The sequence below is a fragment of the Lithobates pipiens genome, unplaced genomic scaffold (genome assembly GCF_037356315.1).
Source record: "Lithobates pipiens isolate NorthernLeopardFrog02 unplaced genomic scaffold, aLitPip1_a1.2 Scaffold_3, whole genome shotgun sequence".
NCBI lineage: Eukaryota > Metazoa > Chordata > Amphibia > Anura > Ranidae > Lithobates > Lithobates pipiens.
Window position 1 is genome coordinate 946496 of NW_027507790.1, and position 18035 is coordinate 964530.

An 18035-nucleotide genomic window follows, 5' to 3' on the forward strand; every position below is an offset into this window, starting at 1 on the left:
GCATGTTGAGTCCATGGAATATTTTATATTTTGCCACAAGTTGCGGGAAAATTACAAACTTTAATTTTTTTTTATTTTTTTTTCACAAAGTTGTCACTAAATGATATATTGCTCACACATGCCATGGGCATATGTGAAATGACACCCCAAAATAAATTCTGCTGCTTCTCCTGAGTACGAGGATACCACATGTGTGGGATTTTTTGGGAGCCTAGCCGCGTACGGGGCCCCGAAAGCCAAGAACCGCCTTCAGGTTTTCTAAGGGCGTAAATATTTGACTTCACTCCTCACTACCTATTACAGTTTTGAAGGCCATAAAATGCCAAGATGGCACAAAACCCCCACAAATGACCCCATTTTTGAAAGTAGACACCCCAAGATATTTGCTGAGAGGCATGTTGAGTCCATGGAATATTTTATATTTTGCCACAAGTTGCGGGAAAATTACAAACTTTTTTATTTTATTAATTTTTTTCACAAAGTTGTCACTAAATGATATATTGCTCACGCATGCCATGGGCATATGTGAAATGACACCCCAAAATCAATTCTGCTGCTTCTCCTGAGAACGGGGATACCACATATGTGGGACTTTTTTGGAGCCTAGCCGCGTACGGGGCCCCGAAAACCAAGCACCGCCTTCAGGCTTTCTAAGGGCGTTACAGTTTTGAAGGCCATAAAATGCCAAGATGGCACAAACCCCCCCAAATGACCCCATTTTGGAAAGTAGACACCCCTAAATTTAGGGGTACACTAGTGAGACTAGGTAATAAATGGCGGGTGCCCTGAAACTATAAAAAAATAACTAACCAACCAGCGTCACCTGTAACAGTTATATGGTGATCACTGGTGAAAGGGTTAACTAGGGGGCAATCAGGGGGCTTTATGCGGTAGTATATGGGGGTCCCTGGCGCTATAAAAAGCTGCGGCAAACCTAAATACCTACCTGCCTAACTAGCGTCACCTGTGACACTAATACAGCGATCAGAAAAACGATCGCTTATTAGGCTGGGTTCACACTGGAGCGATGCAGGAACGCCACAAATCCGCGGCGGGTTCCCGCATCGCATGCCTCCCGGCGGCAGTTCACACTGCCCTATGCGAACTGCTGGGAGTGTCAGTGAAATGTTAATGACACCCCAGATCAGTTCGCATATCGCAGTGCGATCTGCAAACTCGGATCGCATGGTGTGAACACCCATGCGATCCGATTCTGCTGCGGACCAAAAAAAGGGTCCCGTGCGAGTTTGCGGCGGGTGCGGCGGTTGCGACACGAATTCAGCCATACTATCTGTATGGCTGAACTCGAATCGCACAGAGATCGGATGTGATTTGCACTGCAGTGCGGTGCGAATCACATCCGTTCTCATAAACCGCTGCAATGTGAACCCAGCCTTAGTGACACTGGCGACGGGGGGTGATCACGGGGTTAAACCTTTATTGGGGGGGTTAGGGGGGTACCTTAGAACTAAAGGGGGCTAACCCTAACTGCCCTAACAGTTATTACAGTCACAAATGACACCCCCTGGGTGATCAGGGGGTTAAACCTTTATTAGGTAATAAATGGCGGGTGCCCTGAAACTATAAAAAAATAACTAACCAACCAGCGTCACCTGTAACAGTTATATGGTGATCACTGGTGAAAGGGTTAACTAGGGGGCAATCAGGGGGCTTTATGCGGTAGTATATGGGGGTCCCTGGCGCTATAAAAAGTTGCGGCGAACCTAAATACCTACCTTTATTGGGGGGGTTAGGGGGGTACATTAGAACTAAAGGGGGCTAACCCTAACTGCCCTAACAGTTATTACAGTCACAAATGACACCAATGCAAAAAAAAAAAAAAAATGCAATTGGTGTCACTGTGACTGGGGGGGCAGGGGTAATTGGGGGGGTGATCGGGGGGTGAAGGGGGGGTGTGAGTGTGCCTGGCATGTTCTACTGTGTAGTGTCGTGTTGGTGCAACTCACCGATCCTCTCTCCTCGGTGCCGGAACGAAAAATACCGACACGGAGGAGAGATAACATCACTTCCTCTCCTGTGTTTACATTACAGGAGAGGAAGTGATGTCACGCAGCATTTCTATTCGTCGGGAGCGATCGCGAGGGGGTGGCCATGAATGAATGGCCGCCCCCTCATCCCGGATCGCTCCCGAACGAATACCGACCGCCGCAGGCACCGGGGGGGGCCCGATCGGGCCCCCCACCCGCGGGAAGGCAAGGACGTATATATACGCCCATATGCCTGCCCGTGCCATTCTGTCGACGTATATCGTCGTGCGGCGGTCGGCAAGTGGTTAAACAACTGAGAAAGTCCTAATGCCGCGTACACATGACCGGACTTTTTGACAGCAAAGGTCCGACGGAACGAGTCCGTCGGACAATTCGATCGTGTATGGCCCCATCGGACCTTTGCTTGCCAAAAATCTGGCGGACTTTAGAAATAGAACATGTTTTAAATTTTTCCACCGGAACACCGCCGGACTGAGAAATCCATTCGTGTATATGCTATTCCAAAGGACAAAAACCGACGCTAGGGCAGCTATTGGCTACTGGCTATGAACTTCCTTATTCTAGTCCGGTCGTACGTCATCACATTTGAATCCGTCTGACTTTGGTGTGATTGTGTGTGGCCAAGTCCGTTCATTCGGAAAGTCCGTCGGAACTCCACCGAAAGTCAGTCGGAAAGACCGTCGGACCAAGTCCCTCGAAAAGTCCAGTGTGTGTATGCGGCATTAGAGTTCTTGAGTAAAGCATGAGCCAATACCTCTGGAACCCCGGCGGGACTCTTACAAAGGGTAGGTAAGTAGTTGATCACATCCTTAGCAGCATGCTCCTCCTTAGATGGGGAGACCTGGAACTGAACCTCCGACCATCTTACTCACTCTGGCGCCCCCCACCAGAGGTGGCCCCCCTTTTTATGTGTTTGCCCCAATGGAGGGTGGTACTTTCCCAAAAAACCCAGGAAGACCTTGGTTAGCAGAGTTAACCGTTACCCCAACTGAATACCACCTCAGCAGGGCAAACACAATTAAACAGTGCTACATTATAACACAAACATCTAATAAAATACATAAACTACAAAACAGTAAAGCATTTTTAACCATAATAAATATTTAACATCCACCTGCTTACATGGCCACTCCAAGCAGTTGAATAGGACTAGGTTGGTAACCTTTCAGTGACATATACATATGTTGCAGTAGAGGAGCCGTAGAGGCTCAAAACAAACACATTTGATTTACTAAAGGCAAATTGATGGTTCCCTTTGCACATTGCAAGGGAATTTTCCCCAGAGCTTGGTGAATGAGATGAAGCTCTGCTGACTTCCATTTTCCAATCATGTGCAAGAGAAAATGCTGTGCATTTAGTAAATCAACCCAAAGCCTTCAGCATCAGCTACATTGACTCCAGACTAGCTGATGCTACACATTCCTCCTATAACTGGCCCTTTAAAAAAAGAAGGGGGGGAAGGAAACAGCAGGAACCTCTGGGCTTGGCGGTAATTGGATTATTTAAAACACATACTTTCAGCATGATAATTCTTAAACTGGGAAGACATGGTTCATTTTTATTCGTTTGATTCCCCCATCCACACAAGCGGGATGGGTGGAGGAATCTTGGTCTGGTGGGGACTTCTTTTTAACACAAAATGTCTTTCTGGTCTGGAGCTAAATGAAATGGCTATGGATGTAAAACATAATTTTAACCTGCTCCACTCTATCTTCTAAGCAAAATGCATCTAATAGTTTTGGGTGGTGGTCTTTAAATCTTCCCTGGACTGCATTTGAATGAGTCATTCCAGATGGTTGCACAAATTATTTTTTGTTTAGCCTAGCACTAATATGAAATCAGACAGCAACATTTACCTGTTCTGGTACTGCAGCCCTTGTTTCTGCCAGAGGCATTATTAGGTGTTTTTTTGAATAATGGTAGTTGTTTATTTGCAATGGATGTTCCTATGTACAAAACTAAACATTGATATCTTATTATCAATATTATTATCATTTTTATGAAGTTGAACATATTACATGGGTGTTTGCAGCATACCATAGGACACATTTAAACAGCAGTGTGCAGTGGTTTTGTATATTTTTTTATTTCTTTATAATGGACAAGAATAAAAAAATAATAATAATTTAGTAAGGTATATACAGTTGATGGTCTGCAAGTTTAACATGCCCACACTTGAAGCCCCACCACTGCGCCAAAAAAAATTGAAAAATTAGAGAATTTGTTAAAGCTGCCACTTTAATCAAACTAAACACTGTATTTACCCTCTACCTTAAAGTAAATAGTGGCACTGGTGTCAAAGTGCTTGATTTACTTTGAACTATGCGAGTGCAATATTTGAAGATTAGAAAAGTAATTGCCCCCTCCCATGCTGAATCATGAATGAACTGTGATTAACCACAATTTTTTGGAAAGCTGAGTTAAATTTCACTTGCCACACCCAGGCCTGATTACTACCAGACCGGTTGAATCAAGAAATCACATAAATAGAAGCTGTCTGGCAAAATGAAGCACGCTAACAGATCGCAAAAAGTCACACATCATGCCACAATCTAAAAAAAATCAAGAACAAATTAGAAACAAATTAATCTACATGTATCGGTCTAGGAAGGGTTTCAAAGCCATTTCTAAGGCTTTGGAACTATAGTGAGCAACAGAACAACATCTAAAGAACTGCAGGCCTCACTTGCCTCAGGTAAGATCAGCGTTCATGATTCAACAATAAGAAAGAGACTGCGCAAAAATGGCATCCATGGGAGAGTTCCAAGGTCAAAGCCACTGCTGACCAAAAAGAACACAAAGGCTCATCTCACGTTTACAAAAAAAAATCTTGATTATCCCCAAGACTTTTAGGCAAATATTCTGTGGACTGATGAGACAAAAATTTTACTTTTTGGAAGGTGTGCATTCCGTTACATCTGGCATAAAACGAATACAGCATTTCATAACAAGAACATCATACCAACAGTCAGACATGGTGGTGGTAACGTGATGGTCTATTGCTGCTTTGTAGCTTCAGGACCTGGACGACTTACCATAATTGATGGAACCATGAATTCTGAGCTCTACCAGAAAATCCTAAAGGAGAATGTCAGGCCATCAGTTCATGACCTCAAGCTCAAGTGAACTTGGGTTATGCAGCAGGACAATGATTCGAAACACAACAGCAAGTCCACCTCCAAATAATTCAAACAAAGCAAAATGTAGGTTTTGGAGTGGTCTAGTCAAAGCCCAGACTTAAATCCAATTGAAAAAATGGATGGCCTCACATGAGGACAATAGAAAATTATTAGATTCAATAGTTATACATCATGCACCATCATCCAAAATAACATGGAATAAATGTTGGGAACTCTGGTCCCCGGCCAGAGGTACCAAAGAGAAAAGGGAGCTAGCGGACTATTGCGGTGCAGATTACAATATGTAAATACAGTTCGAAAGGCAATGTAAAATATTAAATCAGTTTATTGAAATATAAAATCACAAAACTATACAAACAATCAAATGCTAGTAAAGGAAATGGTGCATTTAGACTAGTTTCGCTTTGCAGCTTCTTCAGGAAATATATACATCTAAAAAATATATAACATAATTAGATATACTGTACATATAGAAAAAATATATAATGCAATGGGGAGGAAAGGTAGAAGATAAGGGGAACAGTGAAATGACATGATAAATGGGTAAATAACATCAGGGTCTTATCCTAAAACTCAAGCCACCAAAGTAACTCATGCACCGAGCGGGGTTTCCATCGGTGGCTGGGGGCTATATTAACCCAGAAACAGGCCCGTATCTGTATAAGGTTATATAGATTTATATAAAATGTGCACCTGTCCACAGAGATAAGGAAACGATTTATAGTAAAATTCACCTGGGTCAGATAATGACTGGTGAAAGTGAAGAAATGAAGGGGAAAAGTGAAGTGCACCAAAACGGGAAGTGATAAAATATCAAGTGGATAAAGACCACGAATTGTGTGAGAGACTAGGAGGTCATTTAAAACATGCACAGCAACCAAGTGTGAGGATAGGGGGAATGGTGTAAACACTAATCAAGAGAGTGCCAATAGAGACAAAAAGAAATATGAACCACATAGAAATCTAAACCCAGTGAGACCAGAAACCAGATTGATAAGGATAAACAGTATAGGTATAATGATCCGTTCAGCACAGGTATGATAATACAGTGATGGACTTTTTATGACCGGAGAGAGGCCGTGAAGCCACCCCACAAATAGAGGATATGGTTTCAGCCATGACAGCCTGGCAGATATACAGGATGGAACGTACATCAGGAAGAAAGATACTATGGAATAGCGTGGTAGCCTCTGTAAAGGTAATATTTGATACAATGACCAAAAGTAAAACTGTAAATAAATAAATAGTCACAGATGTGGTCACATTAAGCCCATAGTCTGCACATGCTGACTTAGGCCGCGTACACACGGGCGGACTGTTCGCCCAACCTTGTCCGCTGAACAGTGTTTGGGCGGACAGTCCGCTCGTGTGTGGGCTTTCAGCGGACAGTTTCAGCGGACAGTTGGACGGACAAAGTCTTTCGGAAATTCCGAAAAACTGTCCGCTGAAACTGTGTTTGAGCGAACAGTCCGCCCGTGTGTGGGCCTGTCCGCTGTACTTTCGAAATGAGCGGACTGTTCCCGCTCGGAAAGTCCGCCCATTTCGAGCGCGTGTACAGGTAGGCGGGGCCCGCGAAGGAGACATCGCGGGCTCCGCCGCCTGGAATGGGCTTAAAGGGGAACCCCAACGCCGAAAAAAATCGGCGTGGGGGTTCCCCCAAAGTCCACACCAGACCCTTGTCCGAGCACGCTACCCGGCCGGCCAGGAAAGGGGGGCGAGCGAGCGCGCCCCCCCTCCTGAGCCGTACCAGGCCGCGTGCCCTCAACATGGGGGGGTGCCTTGGGGAAGGGGGGGCCGCGCGGCCCCCCCACCCCAAAGCACCTTGTCCCCATGTTGATGAGGACAAGGGCCTCTTCCCGACAACCCTGGCCGTTGGTTGTCGGGGTCTGCGGGCGGGGGGCTTATCGGAATCCGGGAGCCCCCTTTAAGAAGGGGGCCCCCGGATACCGGCCCCCCACCCTATGTGAATGAGTATGGGGTACAATGTACCCCTACCCATTCACCTGTGAAATAAAGTACAAAAAAAAACACAACACAGGGAAAAAATATTTTATTGCACAGCTCCGGGGGGTCTTCCGTCTTCGGGGGTCTTCTCGCCGGACTCCTCCGCTATCTGTGTGTAGCTCTTTTACTAGCGGAGGAGTCCGGCTTTCTTCCTCCCCGCCGCCGGCCTCTTCTCCCGACTTCGGGGGTCTTGTCCCCCTCTTCGGTTCTTCTGCCGGGCCACCGCGCCTTCTTGTAGCTCTTTTACAGGCGGTGGCCCGGTCTTCTGTCGCCGCTGCCTTCCGTTCTTCTGTCGCCGCCTTCGGTTCTTCTGCCGGGCCACCGCGCCTTCTTGTAGCTCTTTTACAGGCGGTGGCCCGGTCTTCTGTCGCCGCTGTCGTCGCCGCCGCCGCCGCCTTCCGTTCTTGTTCTTCTTCTTGTTCTTCTTCTTCTTCTCCTGGAGATGTTGACTCGACGAGCTCTCCGGCCGGAATGCCAGGGCCGCGCTGTGCGGTCACTTATATAGTGACAATGGGGCGGTGTCACATGGTATATGTCACATGGGTTGGTCACATGGGTTGATGTCACATGGGGACTATGACATCGTAAGGGGGCGGGGTCACCATGTGACCAACCCATGTGACATATACCATGTGACACCGCCCCATTGTCACTATATAAGTGACCGCACAGCGCGGCTCTGGCATTCCGGCCGGAGAGCTCGTCAGAAGAACCGAAGAGGGGGACAAGACCCCCGAAGTCGGGAGAAGAGGCCGGCGGCGGGGAGGAAGAAAGCCGGACTCCTCCGCTAGTAAAAGAGCTACACACAGATAGCGGAGGAGTCCGGCGAGAAGACCCCCGAAGACGGAAGACCCCCGGAGCTGTGCAATAAAATATTTTTTCCCTGTGTTGTGTTTTTTTTTGTACTTTATTTCACAGGTGAATGGGTAGGGGTACATTGTACCCCATACTCATTCACATAGGGTGGGGGGCCGGTATCCGGGGGCCCCCTTCTTAAAGGGGGCTCCCGGATTCCGATAAGCCCCCCGCCCGCAGACCCCGACAACCAACGGCCAGGGTTGTCGGGAAGAGGCCCTTGTCCTCATCAACATGGGGACAAGGTGCTTTGGGGTGGGGGGGCCGCGCGGCCCCCCCTTCCCCAAGGCACCCCCCCATGTTGAGGGCACGCGGCCTGGTACGGCTCAGGAGGGGGGGCGCGCTCGCTCGCCCCCCTTTCCTGGCCGGCCGGGTAGCGTGCTCGGACAAGGGTCTGGTGTGGACTTTGGGGGAACCCCCACGCCGATTTTTTTCGGCGTTGGGGTTCCCCTTTAAGCCCATTCCAGGCGGCGGAGCCCGCGACGTCTCCTTCGCGGGCCCCGCCTACCTGTACACGCGCTCGAAATGGGCGGATTTGCCTCCGCCTTACGTGGGCGAGTCCGTTCATTTCAAAAGTTGAGCGGACTGTTTGGCAAACAGTTCGTTGAAACAGTCCGCTCGTGTGTGGGCAAGTCCGCTCATGCAAATTTTGAGCGGACTGTTTGCCGAAACTGTTTGACGAACAAGGTTGGGCAAACAGTCCGCGCGTGTGTACGCGGCCTTACAAATTTCGGCAGGCATGTCGAGTCTCCTCCGGATCAGAATGGCCTGTCTGGATAGCGGGAAAGACCACTATAAATACAGCCCAACCCCCCGTTCATTGTTCCCCTTATATTCTACCAATCCTCTGATACATCCTCCCCATTACATTATATATTTTTTCTATATGTATATCTAATTATGTTATATATTTTTTAGATGTATGTATTTCCTGAAGAAGCTGCAAAGTGAAACTAGTTGAAATACACAATTTCCTTTACTAGCCTTTGATTGTTTGTATAGTTTTGTGATTTTATATTTCAATAAACTGATTGAATATTTTACATTGCCTTTCAAACTGTATTTACATATTGTAATCTGCACCGCAATAGTCCGCTAGCTCTCCTTCCTCTTTGGTACCTCTAGCCGGGGATCAGAGTTCCCAACATTAAATCCAATTGAGATGCTGTATAATGACCTTACAAGGGCCATTCATGCTGGAAAACCCTCAAATGTGGCTGAATTAAAACAATTCTGCAAAGAAGAGTGGGCCAAAATTGCTCCACAGCAATGTGAAAGACTCATTGCCAGTTTTTGCAAATGCTTGATTGCAGTTGTTGCCACCAAGGGTGGCACAACCAGTTACTAGGTTTAGGGGGTAATTACTTTTTCACATAAAGCCAGATAGGTTTTTACAGCCTTTTTGCCTTAATAAATTAACCATCATTTAAAAACTGCATTTTGTATTTACTTATCTTTGTGTAATAAAAATTTTTTTGATGATCTGAGTCATTTATGTGTGACAAATATGCAAAGAAATAAAACATCAGAAAGGGGGCAAATACTTTTTCACAGCATTGTATGTAAAATTTAATTTTTTTTTGCATGTCTTGCAGAGCTTGCTTGTCAGCATGTTGTAAAAAGTTCCCATAGTTCAGCACACACAAAAATGTGACTCTTCTCTTATTGCTTGGTTCAGGTCAAAATTTAAATTAGACAAAGCAAGCCAAACGTCATGTTGCCTCTGCTGTGATGTCTCTTTGATACGTGCTTTGGAAATTATTTTATTAATGTAATAAATGTTTATTTGTGAACCAAAATTACATATGCATAGGTATAACTTACAAAACAAATAAAACCTTAATTTAAAAACTTTTAAACTCAAAATCTTAGTTAAGTAGAAACTAGAAAGCAGTGAATTTAACTAGAATTAGTAGCAAAGAAAGTGTAAGCTGTTGTTCCCTCTAGACTTGACATCATTTCCCTGAGTGGTAGAAACTAGAAAGTAGAATTTGTTTAACTTTTACAAAAATGAAAAAGTTAAAGTAGTAAAGAAGATGTAAGCTGTTGTTCCCTCTAGACTTGACGTTATATTACCTGAGTAGTATAAATCTTATTTATAGTTATACTAAGTGTTCAAAAAATGCATTCTTTATACCATGAGCTACAATTCATGACAGATTCTGTTTTGAACTAATGGAATGGAATCAAAATACTTATTATATAGTACGATTCTGAATTGGGCATTGGAAAGTAGGTAAGATAAAAAACAACGGTATCCTTTCTTTTCATTATACCATCTTCAATGGTAAAAAAATTTATGTATTTCTCTTTTACCTGTTTCAGTATAACATGACCCATTATTCATTATATAAGCATGAGGTTAACAATGTATTATAAGTAAAGGAAAAGTGCACTTTAAAACAAAGTGCATGTATTCTTTTAGCCCTTTTCCCCTGGCCTAACTAAACAAACCCCCCCTTCCCCTTCCACAAATGCATACTTACCTTGTTCTGATGGCCAACATTCCATTGTTTGTTTATACCCACTGTCCTTACCATGCATGCACAGTACAGCCTCTTGGACTTCAATAGGATCATCTCCAGTCTTGGGACACAGCACCGTAGAAGTCCAAGGGGCACTAATGTGCAGGTGTTGACAGGACAGTGAAAACTTTTGGGGCTAGAAGTAAGCAAACAGCTGAACTGTAACTATGTATCTGGGGAGTGATAGAGTGGGAAGGGTCAGGTCAAGTCAGGCAAAGGGGCAAAGGGATAAATGCCTTTATTTTAAATGTCCTTGGCATGTAAATTCTGACTTTTTTCATCAAATGAAAACATTTTGCTAGTTTCTGTACATGCGTGGAAATCTTTAATTTAAATGTATGAGTATGGATCCTATGGCTGATATATGTGTTGTAAGCTTTCTGGGTTCTTGAACTCCTATTAAGAAAAATGTATTTCCACCAATGCATTTATGTTTAAATATAATAAATCCAATGTCAAATAAATAAACTTCACTTTTTATTTAATGGACACTTCCCCCCTGAATGTGTGGATAATTGGTAAAGACAACCTTAGATCAACCAATGCATAAGGTATGTCGGGTAAGCTCCCCCAGATTATAAACTGCAGAGATCAGTGGGCAGTTGATTTCTATATTTCAACCCATTACAATGTAATTTTTCTGTGGTGATCCTTTGCAGTAACTTCTGATACATATATTGTGATAGATTCTCATATGCCTATGTCAGATTCATTAACCTGCACAACCATGGACTCCATATATAAACTGTCTAAAGGGAACACAAGTACATACTGTACCTCTGAACTATTACGTTCTTGCTCACAAGGTGTATCTTCTAGAGCAGTTAAAATGGTCAATGAAGACACTAAATTGGCAATCAGTTAAGCACTTGATGCAGCTTGGGATCTACCTTCTACTAAGCAGATGCTACTTGATTGGAGTCATTGGCATTAAATGCTGAAGAGGCGGAATTAGCTGGACAGCCCTGCTGATTGTATCTTGTAATGTGGGTCGGATGAGGCCAGAATTAACTGTTGCTTGTGATTGATTTTCTTTTAAAGCCATACATAGGTGAAAAAAATATATGGGATCTGTTTCACCTGGTATCCAGAAGTGCCCCCAGCAAGCCTGGAATGTGACAGTGAAGATGAAGTCAAAATGTGGAAAAAAAAACATGAGACATCATCCCAGCATGATTCTTAAAGAATGAATACCCCTTGTTGGTGATATAAAGGGACTCTGACATACTAAAATATTTTAGTTTTTTTTTAAGTTTGGTAGACAACAGAAAGTGAGCCTCAAACACAGGGGAAGAGTGTTTGGCTCTATGTTGGATTTTTGCAGAATAATTAATCTGGATAACACTTTTATGTGTGGATTGCTACAAAGATTGCTTGCTGTGGAAAGTGACCACATATCATGACATTACTGTATACAATGTTATTTTGCACTGTAACATATAGGAGAATGCATTTTTATTGATGTGTTATTTAACACAAGAATAGTTATAGAGAGTTAAACCTTATTATAAATCATTTTTAAAAACCACAACAAAATAGTTGAATTCCACTCAGTATATCTCATTTTAATATAGATATCATGGATTTGGATCGCCCAAAGGCTTTTTTTTAGAATTCTCCCAGAGATGTTAGACATCTCCTCAACAGTATTAGTACATTTTTATGAAATATGCATGGATTATGGATTACTAGGTATAAATATCTTCCTTTCTTTTTTTTTTTTTTTTAAAAAGGTACAAAGAAAGTGCACTGAAAAAGAATGTAACACTTGCTGATGGATTTCTCTTCCAAGGCCTAGTGTCCATACCAGCATACCAACCATGGGTCTTTATGATAATCTCTCTTGCTTACATTATGACTGTGGCTGCAAATTCCATGGTTATATCTGTTGTCTTCTTTGATTCCTGTCTTCACACTCCTATGTATTTCTTTTTGGTCAACCTCGCTATAATTGAGTTATTGTATACTACAGCAATCACGCCAAATACTTTAAACAATGTGCTAAAGGAAGCCAAAGGAATCTCATTTGTGGGCTGTTTTGTTCAAATGTTTACATTTATAACTTTAGGGGGCTCAGAATGCATTCTGCTTGGTATGATGGCATATGATAGATATGTCGCTATATGCCAACCTTTATTGTATACTGTAATCATGAACAAGTCCCTTTGCATCTATATGGCAATTACCTGCTGGACTGTTGGGTTAATATCTTCATTAGTGAACACTGCTCTTACTGCTGCATTACCCTATTGCCGTGACCACCTTATTAGACATTATTTCTGTGAGATTCCACCGCTTTTGAAGCTATCTTGCAAGAACACGCATATTAATGAATTAGTGGTCTTTCTTTTTGGTGGCAGTGTGATACTGGGCTCCCTTCTTCTAACTCTTATCTCATACATCTTTGTTATTCGTGCAGTAATCAAGATCCCTAGTGCCAGTGGAAAGAAAAAGGCTTTCTCCACATGTACTTCTCATCTCCTCGTGGTCAGCATGTTCTTTGGGACAGCTATCTTAACATATCTCCGTCCATCTTCACAGTCATTCTATAATAAGGATCACATATTTTCTCTGGCATATACTGTAGTCACTCCACTTATCAATCCTTTATTATACAGTTTTAGGAATAAAGATGTTCAGAGGGCACTATGGAAGACCTTACAGCGGTGGAAGGCAATCACTTATAGAGGTGCCAGGTTTTCTTAGCTGCTATTATACAGCAGTGGCCAAAAGTTTTGAGAATGACACAAATATTTTTTTTCACGTCAAGTCTGCTGCTTTAGTGTTTTTAGATGTTTTTTTTGTCAGATGTTACTATGATATACTGAAGTATAATTATAAGCATTTCATAAGTGTCAAAGACATTTTTTTTGACAATTACCCTAAGTTTATGCAAAGGGGCAATTTGCAATGTTGACCCTTCTTTTTTAAAGTGGTTGTAAACCCTCTGGGACCACTTTTACTTACAGGTAAGTCTAGATTAAGGCTTACCTGTAGGTGCAACAAATATCTCCTAAACCTACACGGTTTAGGAGATATTGGCAAAAGACTGACGATGTCTATAGCGCATGCGCCGTAGACAGTGGCGTGCAGGCGCACTGAGCATGCCGCTGCTAACGGTGATCATGCATGCGCCGGAGTGACATCATCGCGGCTCCAGCCAGTCACAGCGCCGGAGCCACGATACCCGGAAATCACTCTGGAATAGATGGAGGAGAAGAATGAGGGTCACTTTGGGGGCTTCCATCTCGGGTAAGTTATTCATAATGAGCTAGTATGCTATGCATACTAGCTCATTATGCCTTTGCTTTACAGGGTGTGTTTTTTTTTCCTGCCTTTACTTCCGCTTTAATGCCGCGTACACACGATTGGAATTCTCGTCGGAAAAAGCTCTGATGGTTTTCCCGACGGAATTCGGACAGAATTCGGCTCAAGCTGTCTTGCCTACACACGGTCACATCAAATTCCGATCGTATATAACACGGTGAAGTACAACATGTACGACGGGACTAGAAAAAGTAAGTTCAATAGCCAGTAGCCAATAGCTTCTGTCTCGTAGTTGAATCTGAGCATGCGTGATTTTTGGTGTGTCGGAATTGCATACACATGATCGTAATTTCTGATAGAAAGTTTTTCCGCCTGGAAAATTGAGAACATGCTATCAATTTTTGGCTGGCGGAAATTCGGACAGCTAAATTCCGATGGAGCATACACGCAGTCGCATTTTCCGATGAAAAGCTCTCATTGGTCTTTTTCTGGCCGGAATTTCCGATCGTGTGTACACGGCATAAGACCTTTAAAAATGCTGTCAATTAACTTCTGAGACTGACGGAAGCCCATTCTTTCATAATAAATGCTTGGAGTTTGTCAGAATTTGTGTTTTTTTTCATTCACCCGCCTCTTGAGGACTGACCACAAGTTCTTAATGAGATTAAGGTCTGGGGAGTTTCCTGGCCGTGGACTCAAAATTTTGATGTTTTCTCCAAGCCACTTAGTTATCACTTTTGCCTTATGACAAGGTACTCCATCATGTTGGAAAAGGTATTGTTCGTCACCATACTGTTCTTGGATGGTTGGGAGAAGTTTCTCTCAGAGGATGTTTTTGTACCATTCTTCATTCATGGCTGTGCTCTTAGTTGTGAGTGAGCCCACTCCCTTGGCTGAGAAGCAGCCCTGCACATGAATGGTCTCATGGTGCTTTACTGTTGGGATGACACAGGACTGATTGTAGCGCTCAACTTTTCTTCTCTGGACAAGGTTTTTTTCTGGATGCCCCAAACAATCAGAAAGGGGATTCATCAAAGAAAATCACTTTACCACAGTCCACAGCAGTCCAATCTGTACCTTTTGCAGGATATCAGTCTGTACCTGATGCTTTTCTTGGAGAGAAGTGGCTTCTTAGGCCGCGTACACACGGGCGGACTGTCTGGCCAACTAAGTCCGTCAGACAATCCGAAAGACAGTCCGTCCTACTTTTGAATGAACGGACTTGACCACACACGACGAACAGACAGTCCGCTGAAAGCTTGCGCGATGACGTGTACAGCACGTACGACGGGACTAGAAATACGACGTCGAATACACTGCAATGCAACCTTCGGCCATGTAAATCCTTTCTGAGCATGCGCCATACTTAGTCCGTCCAACTTGCCTACTCACGAGCGGACTGTCCGCTGAAACCAAAGTTGGACGGACAATATTACGGAAATTCCGAAAGACTTAGTCCGCCAGACTGTCCACTGAAAAAGTCCGCTGAAGCCCACACACGAGCGGATTGTCCGCTGAAACACGTTTCGGCGGACCAAGTCCGTCAGACAGTCCGCCCGTGTGTACGCGGCCTTAGCTGAACTTCTTGACACCAGCCCATCCTCCAAAATTTGTCGCCTCATTATGCATGCAGATGCACTCACACCTGCCTGCTGCCATTCCTGAGCAAGCTGTGCACTGGTGGTGCCCCGATCCCACAACTGAATCAACTGTAACTTGCTGGACTTTCTTGGGTGCCCAGAGGCCTTCTTCACATATGCAGTGGAAATGGTTTTTTATGGGATTAAGGTCATTTTCATGGCAAAGAGGGACTTTGCAATTAATTTGGTCACTCTTCATAGCATTCTGGAGTATATGCAAATTACCATCAGTAAAATTGAGGCAGCAGACTTTGTGTATATTTGTGTCATTTTCAAAACTTTTGACCCCAGCTTTATATAAAAAGATAGCATATAATGGATTTTGTTCTGGAGGAAACTTAAACTAAAATCCAGATGCACAGTCAACACACTGCTCACACAATGTCAGAGCGCTGATCCAGGAAATTAAAAAGAGACCAGCAGTGAGTGGTACATGCAATGTGCAATGTCAATCAGTTGCACGCTGCATGTGCCACTCATGTTTGCCCCTTCTCCTAATTTTTTTGACATGTAACACTAAAAAAACTGAATGCAATTAAAAAAAACTAAAAAAATTATGGATATAAAGTCTAAACTATAAAAACACAGAAAGAAGCACCAGACCAAAATCAGATGAACGAATTTCCTATCTGTAAAGCTGTTCCAGTACAACCTGTACCATGTTTTATAAGGGACATATACTGTATGTAGGGATGGCCTTGCGGTTTGCCCGGCGGTTGGTTCGCGACGAATTTTGCGTGTTCGCGATTCGCCAAGCCGGAGGACTTTTGTCGCTGTTCGCGCGGCGGACATATGCGTTTACATTGTGAAAGAACTTTGACCCATGATGACACATCCATCATGGGGTACAGGACAGCCAATTGAGACATTTCAGCACATGGACAATTGGACATTCCCCCTACCTTATAAATAGACCTGATCTGGCAGCCATTTTACATTCTGTCTTTTGTCAGTGTAGGGAGAGGTTGCTGTGTGGAGCAGGGACAGACTGTAGTGACACAAATCACTAGCTATTAGGTCCACAAAAGTCCTTTTAAGGACTGGTATAGGTGTACAGTATATAGGGTTCTGGTGCACTGCTGCTGACTGCTGTGCTGCTGATTGATGAATGCACTGCTGACCGATTCTGCAGCTGTCTTTTGTCAGTGTAGGGAAAGGACGCTGTGTGGAGCAGGTACAGTCAGTTTAATCACTAGCTATTACTATTAGGTCCACAAAGGTCCTTTTAAAGACTGGTATAGGTGTACAGTATATTGGGTTGTACACGTATAATATACTTTCTTTCAAATATAGAAAGCCTATTATACTTGACTGCTGAGCTGAGTGCTGACTGATTCTGCAGCTGTCTTTTATCAGTGTAGGGACTGAGGGACAGTCTGCAAATCACTAGCTACTAGGCTCACAAAGGTCCTTTTAAGGACTGGTATAGGTGTACAGTATATAGGGTTGTACACGTATAATATACTTTCTTTCAAATATAGAAAGCCTATTATACTTGCCTGTGATTTGAGTGCTGACTGATTCTGCAGCTGTCTTTTATCAGTGTAGGGACTGAGGGACAGTCTGCAAATCACTAGCTACTAGGTCAACAAAGGTCCTTTTAAGGACAGGTATAGGTGTACAGTATATAGGGTTGTACAAATATAATATACTTTCTTTCAAATATAGAAAGCCTATTATACTTGACTGCTGAGCTGAGTGCTGACCGATACTGCAGCTGTCTTTTATCAGTATAGGGACTGAGGGACAGTCTGCAAATCACTAGCTACTAGGTCCACAAAGGTCCTTTTAAGGACTGGTATAGGTGTACAGTATATAGGGTTGTACGCGTATAATATACTTTATTTCAAATATAGAAAGCCTATTATACTTGACTACTGAGCTGAGTGCTGACCGATTCTGCAGCTGTCTATTTTTTTTTTTAAAAATGTTTATTCAGATTTTCACTCATAAACATGTACATGTCATATATAGGAAACAAAAGGTAACAGATCAAGCATAAGTATATCTCTGCATTATGTTATCATGCCAACAAACAGATAGTGCTTACAGGAGCGGAAGCAACGTTTAACCTCACATATGGCTAGAGCTATATCAGAGGCTAGTCATGGTGGTGTTATCACTACTCAGGGGGGTTGCTCTCTGGTTGCCCTGCTGGGCACCCTCAGGACACCCAAAGAGTTTGTAAGGTCTCTTTTAAGATACCAGTCTGTGTACCGAAATGGCTGCATATTTGTATGTATTTCTTCCTGAGAAAAGACATGTTCCATAAATTTGCGCCATCTCGAGAAGAAGCGTGTGGTGGAGTTGAAGCTCAAGAGGATGGTATCCAACCTTTCAAGGTAAAAAAGAGTAGTCAGGGCCTTTTTCACAGCCTGTAACGTAGGTGGTGGGACTTTGATCCAGTGTGTCAAAATAGTTCTCCGTGCCACCAGTAGGCAAAAATGTACCCATTGAGGAATACAAACAGTGTTATCCCTAAGGGGTGCTAGAGTAGGTGGAGTGTATCCAAACAGACATAGTAGGCGGTCTCTGGGTAGCTCAAGGTTAGCAACATCATGGATAAACTGTAGTACTGAGTCCCAGAACTTTGTA

General features: G+C 43.5%; 1 protein-coding gene across 1 annotated transcript; it reads left to right on the plus strand.

Annotated features, from left to right (window-relative positions):
- Positions 1–10084: 10084 nt before the first annotated feature.
- LOC143939930 (olfactory receptor 5F1-like) lies at positions 10085–13577 on the plus strand. The gene is made up of 2 exons (XM_077461022.1): positions 10085–10244; positions 12267–13577. The coding sequence occupies exons 1-2, from the start codon at positions 10189–10191 to the stop codon at positions 13237–13239; spliced, it is 1029 nt and encodes a 342-aa protein (XP_077317148.1). The 5' UTR covers positions 10085–10188; the 3' UTR covers positions 13240–13577.
- Positions 13578–18035: the final 4458 nt, after the last annotated feature.

Excerpts from the sequence above, each read along its gene's own strand:
- LOC143939930 (XM_077461022.1), top strand. The coding sequence starts at position 10,189 with ATGGAATCAAAATACTTATTATATAGTACGATTCTGAATTGGGCATTG. Across the intron at positions 10,245-12,266 it reads AATTGGGCATTGGAAAGTAG|GTACAAAGAAAGTGCACTGA; the intron begins GTAAGATAAAAA and ends TTTTTTAAAAAG.